Source organism: Telopea speciosissima, chromosome 3 (assembly GCF_018873765.1).
Source record: "Telopea speciosissima isolate NSW1024214 ecotype Mountain lineage chromosome 3, Tspe_v1, whole genome shotgun sequence".
Taxonomy (NCBI): domain Eukaryota; kingdom Viridiplantae; phylum Streptophyta; class Magnoliopsida; order Proteales; family Proteaceae; genus Telopea; species Telopea speciosissima.
In genome coordinates, this window is record NC_057918.1 from 27,496,592 (window position 1) to 27,502,705 (window position 6,114).

At 38.2% G+C, this 6,114-nt stretch overlaps 1 protein-coding gene across 1 annotated transcript; it reads right to left on the reverse strand.

Annotated features, from left to right (window-relative positions):
- Positions 1-4: 4 nt before the first annotated feature.
- On the reverse strand, positions 5-5,795 carry LOC122655035 (oligouridylate-binding protein 1B-like; the record flags this gene model as incomplete). Its single annotated transcript, XM_043849286.1, has 11 exons — positions 5,527-5,795; positions 4,419-4,480; positions 3,926-4,028; positions 3,589-3,665; positions 3,451-3,512; positions 3,277-3,364; positions 3,026-3,101; positions 2,891-2,921; positions 740-859; positions 449-534; positions 5-34 (listed from the first exon to the last, which is right to left on the reverse strand). Coding segments are annotated over exons 1-11 (864 nt in total), but the record flags the coding sequence as incomplete, so codon positions are not given.
- Positions 5,796-6,114: the final 319 nt, after the last annotated feature.

Below are 6,114 nucleotides of genomic sequence, written 5' to 3' on the forward strand. Positions count from 1 at the left end.
CATGGAAGTGGCGGTGGAGATCAAGCTGGGTAACCTGCAAACAGTTTATTCATAAGAAAACAAGAACAGTCGGAAAAAAAAAGAGGGAAAACCACACCCCTGCTAGGTATTTCCAAAGCTACAAGAAAGAAAAAAAAATATCGATGCCCCCTAGTTTGCTTCTAGAAGAAAGCATTTGGGAAGTCTAAAAAGTGTGCATGCCCGCCCCAGTTTGGGGTTGCAAAAATCAGTTTCTACTACGTGGTGCATGCCCTGGTCCTGAAGGGAAGAGTAAGAAACACATTTTGCAACAAAATTGACACAGGTAGATAGTTGTTCACTGCTTTCCAAGCAAATCTATAATGCATAGACTTCACCATGAAGACTAACCACAACGAGAAAAAACCTCGCTAATGTGTGGATCAAGGAGGGAAAGAACCAATATTTCAGACATAAGGTAGCTTCTTACCTCAGGAGCAAGGTTACCCACGTACACAGTTGTATATTGAGGGTTACTCTCTGGCCCATCAACATTTGTAGTCTCCTGTCCATCTTCTGCGAATGAATGAAAACAAATGTCATAACCCTAAACTTTGAGATACCATGGATTAAAACAATGACATAGAACTAGCAAGCATTTTCATCATGAAGTTCAACAAGAATCATCGCATTTAACCAAAAAGCATCATTCACGGACACTCTATAGACTATAGAGACTCTAACAATTACAAATAAATCTCCACTATACAAATGAACCTACCTGATGTTCCATTAGTTAGCTCAACCACACTTTTTGCATCTGTACTTTGCTTGTCCTCACTGGCACCAGCACCCTTGGTCGCCCAGTTACATCGTATTTGTCTACTTCCAAGCCACTTTCCTGCACAGTGAAGATCAAATCAGCAAAGCCAAACAATTATGAATAACAATATATTTTGACCCAGTGCTTTAAGATGCTATGTAAAACTTGAGAATAGATAAATATGCTAATAGAGAAAAATGGCTTCATAATGAGTTGGCACTTGTTATAATTTTTTCAAAAAATATAACAATTAGCAAAGGTGAACTATGGACAAAGTTATCACACCACGGAATTCAAAAAATAAAAACGTATGATCCTAATATCCCACATTTGCCTTTCCCTGTACCAATATTTTCATCTTTCCACACATCCAAATGATCTTTAAAGTGAGCTTGACAAGTTATAAGAATCGAATAAAACCAACAAGAATCCCATTGTGTATCAGTCAAATGTGACTGATGGCCAACTGTACATATTAGACGCACCTAAACAAGTCAGTACTGATTGAGTTGGTATCTGGGGGGTTCAACCCATACACTGAGAACAGATGAAACCCGCTCATATTAGAACAACATAAAGCATACTAGGCTACCAAGTGAATACTAGTTGAGTTGGTATCTGAGGGGTTCAATCCATGCTAAGAGCAGCTGAAATCCCCTCATATTAGAACATAAAGCATATCAGGCCATCAGACTAGTCTAAATTAAAGGTCCACCTTTTTGAATTGAACAGCACAAGGCCTTCCACAACCAAACCTATGTTTACTGGGTCTGGAGAGAGTTTTCCTTTGAGGGCCCAGCTGGACCAAATTAACAGAGCAACTCTAACCATATGAAAAGACACAAGGCACCACCCTGTACCATTAAAGGATAAGCCATGGAGATCATATAATTCAAGAGCTTCAATTACTCAAATCCAACATATCAATCCAATTAAGCCTTGACCCAGCAAAATGACATGAATCCCATTTCACTATTCAAGTCCATTTGTCAACCCTAGCCCATGCATGTCTCTCCTCAATTCTCCCAAAGTCATTTTGAGCCTGCTGTTGCTCTTTTAAGTCCTCCAATCTGAATCCTTCAATCCTTACTGAAGTCTAAGGTCCATGGTAGGAAGTTTAGCTAAGGTTTTTATGATGCCTTACATAGTTATCAAGGTGGGAAGGCGACCATAGCGTTTTAGAGGGTAAAAAATCAAGGCGCCACCGCCATGGAGCCCGCCTAGGCGACCAAGGAGCCTGGACGCCATAGCATCGCCTTGGCAACGCCTTGATAACTATGATGCCTTCTGCCAACCTGATGCACAAGCCTTCCTCCTGTATCCAAGCTTGGGACCAGCAGCAGCACAAAAACACTGTCAGAGCTTTCTAAAACCCAACATCAGTTCCGTAATTCTCGAAGCTTCAGTTATATTTCTAAATTCTTGGGATTTTTCAAATAAAATTTTAAAGATTTGTCAAAAAAAATCTCAGAATACAGAGATCGGTGAAATTTTACAGTTGTTTTGAGTAATTGTACCATTACCATTAACATAGTCTCTATCTTACGGATTTCTTACAATAGATGAAGTTGTTACATTAAGTAGGATATCGATACTTTCCAAGTTTTATCTCGAGTTAATGGGTAAGAAGTACCTCCAGATGCCTAAACCCCGCATAAAAACTGTGTTCGCATTTTCCAGACAAAATTGAATATATGAGTTGACTATAAATTTGTTGTGCTTCTTACGATATACAGGGTTGATATTTTCCCATCACTCATGCTACCTCCATAAGGGGTTACAAGTATAACTATCATTTTAAGATTTTTACATAGATTATGAATTGGGTGCTTTCAGAATTGAAATTAAAGGATGAGAGCATAGATGACAAGGCAGGTTTAATGAAAGCTCAAGGTTAACCAGATCTGGTCAGAGCAACAGAGCTAAATGGCACAGACAAGGCCAAAGAATAATTGGAAGACCTAAATTCAAGGGTCACAGCCTGCATAATTAATGCGGCTAATTGAGGACTGTGTGTTGAATAGAAAAAAAAATGATAACCAGTAAATAATTACATAACTCAATAAACATTAGGCGAGAACACAGATTGGTGCACAATAGATTCCGTACCTGTTAAATCATTTATTGCACTTTGGGCATCCTGGACAGAAGATAAAATTAGTAAGATAGTCATGAGAAACAAAATTTTCATAAGATAGAACTTCCATAGGATATAAGTAAATAAGAATAAGAAAATATATTTACCTGTTGGTTCCGAAAAGAAACAAACCCAAACCCCCTTGAACGAGCAGTCTTCTGATCCCACATAACCCTTGCATCACTGCACCCAGAACAATGGTTATGTCATCCCAATGATCTGGCTGCTACTGGCTGAACAATGTTTATATTGTAAAACATATTCTGGATGACACTTTTGATTAACCAAAATCTACATGATGTTCCAGACAAAACAAAATCCTAAGAACAATAGGAATAATTGGCCAAGTGGAGCTTACGAACAACTGGGATAAACAGAGAAGCAGGCAAACAAGGTTGCATCTGTAACTTCAGGGCTAAGATCACCAACAAATATGTTAAAATGGCCTGCATAACAGGGAAATAATATCATATAGTCTCAAACTCAAAATAAATTGAGAACCACTGGAATATGAGGCATGGTGATGAATTACCTGAAGTATCTTCCCTTTGACCACTAGCATATGCCCAATTAACTTTTATAGGTTGTCCAAACCTGTAAATTACAGAGTAAGTTCTGGGATGTTGGAAGAAACCATAAGGAATTGAAAAGGCAAAAGGATTCCACTAACAGATGCCTCCCATTAAGAGTTAAAATAGCATGTGCAGCTGATCTCCGGTCGAAGTAGTCTACAAAACCATAAGATGACTGCATTGAAGAGGAACAATGTAGATGTCAACAACTGCGGAAACCATCACTGGTGAAGCCACAAGGCTGGCAAAGTTAATGTCATGACAAGCAAACGACCCATATCTAATTCAATTAGCATGAACCACTTCTAGCATGTTTCCGGTATAAGGGCATATCAGATGGGAATTTCCATACCATTTAGTAGATGATATGGCCGCTTAGTAACTGTTTCAATAAGTGGACAAGACTAAAAATATCAGTTCCATGAAAAAACTTACCTTATCTTTCCTAATAAGCTTGCACCCTTCAAGGGGACCAGTACTTGAGAACACCTCTTGAAGAAGTTGTTCAGTAACTTGTGTATGAATGTTGCCCACATACCTGAATTTTCTCAAACCAAAGAACAAGAAAGTCAAACAACTGAGATGAAAGGCATCTCCCCAAATAAGAACCTACATTTAGCAAACAAACAAACAGCTCTTAAAGAACACCTCATTAACACTTTTTCAAGAGACAAAAATAAAGGGAGGAATGAGAGATTAAAGCCAAAGAATGATAAAATCGATCTCAAAAATGGATTTAATTGGATGAGTTTGAAAGAGAGCTGCAAACATTGCCAGATGAGAGAGGAGATGAGAGAGGAGGGGAGGATAGTAGGATACAAGCCCAGTGCTTAAGCATCAAATCTAATTAAAAGCAAATATACCCAAAAGTAAATGAAACAAGATTCAAAAACAAAAAGATAAAAAGAAAATATCCAATGACACTCACACACTGCGGCATGTACTCGAATCAAATCCAGGAGGCAGATTTCCACTCGGAATCGGCTCTATCTGCAAAATATAAAATGTGAAAAAACTAGGGGAAGAAAATGACCCAAACAAACCTATGCTCACTATAAAATAGAGTAGGACCAACTTTAGAAGTCATCCATGAACAATCCTATTGAAATAAAATTCAATGAAACAACTAGGGTACAAAAAATAAGTAAATAAAACAAACAAACAATAAAAAAGGGTGCAATCTTCACTCTAACTCCATCATCAATCGATATGATATATTTACAACTTGTTTACAGTTGTACCATCCAGTCAATCACACACACTTTTAATAGTTGTTTCAGATAAAATTCCTTTTTTTTTTGGGTAGAAGATAAAGTCAACATTGCTATGACCACCAAATAGAGAGTAAAGAAGTAGAGAACAGGGACTAAAAGGGGTTTCTCTATTAGGTGCAATATGCAATTATTTTCTATAAGCTATTAATTTCCTTCGTTTCCTTATCCACCACAACAGTCAATAATCGTTGATAACTTTATATTATTTTCCAATATGAAGTTAGCAACAGGTAGGATACAACTGGAGGTCGTCATGGAGCTTTATATCAAAAACAGCCTTATCAGTAAACAAGTACTTCGGACTTTTCCGTAACTCATTACAACAAGAGAAAAAGAAAACTCCCTGCGTCTATGCTCCAATTGCTTCAGGAAAGGGACATAATCTGAAGCTGCCTATATAAAAAAGAACCTGACTTACCCAAGAAAGCAAAATATTTAACTGTATTTCTCTTGAGATGACATTTCCAATCAGTGAATGTGGTCCTTAAGAAAGAACAGATTTCTATTATATCTGATAACAAGAAAAACGACAAAATATGAAATAAAAATATCCACCAAAATTCTCTCCCCCCCCCCGCAAAGAGCCTCCAAATGCCCGAAAGGAACGAAGTCGTTCAAGGAAAGAAGGAGAGAATAAATTAGAAGAAGAAAACGGCATCATATAAGACATTCTCTCAAATAACAGAAATCGAGACGATAAGAAGAAGAAGAAATAACTAAACAAGTCAGACCAGAACCAAATCGATAGAAGAAAATTCGTACTTGAGGAGGAGCCAAGAGGCCAGGATGATAGAGAGATTGCTGTTGCTGTTGTTGTTGCTGCTGCTGCTGAAGAAGAAGAGCTTGCTGCATCAAGGCCTGTTGCTGCTGTTTCAACCTCTGCTGCTGCATTCTTATCCCCTAAGGATAACAATTTCTTCGTAAACGCAAAGAAACGACGTTTGTTGCAGGGGTATAGGAGCGTAGGACTAAGAGTTAGGGTTTGAGGGGAGGAGAGAAAGAAACGAGAGGGAGGGGGGAAACTTGAAAAAAGGAAAACATAAAAAGGGGAAAACCCTCCACGTGAGAGGGATGGAAGGAAAAACAGCTTGAGAGGCCTCGAAAGAGAAGAATTAAGCTTCTAATGATAGATTTTATAGGGGAAAGTCGGTGACTCGGTGAGCAGGCTCTCTACGCTTATCTCTTTAGTCTGTCGACTCTATCCTACGATATGGACGATGGTTGAGCATTACCCAGGAATCAAGGGTGTCAAAATGGAATCGGATACCGGAATTGACAGGATGGAATCTGAGTCGTACCAAAAAAAAAAAAAAAAAAGGTTAAATACACATATCCCTAAAATGTACCCAA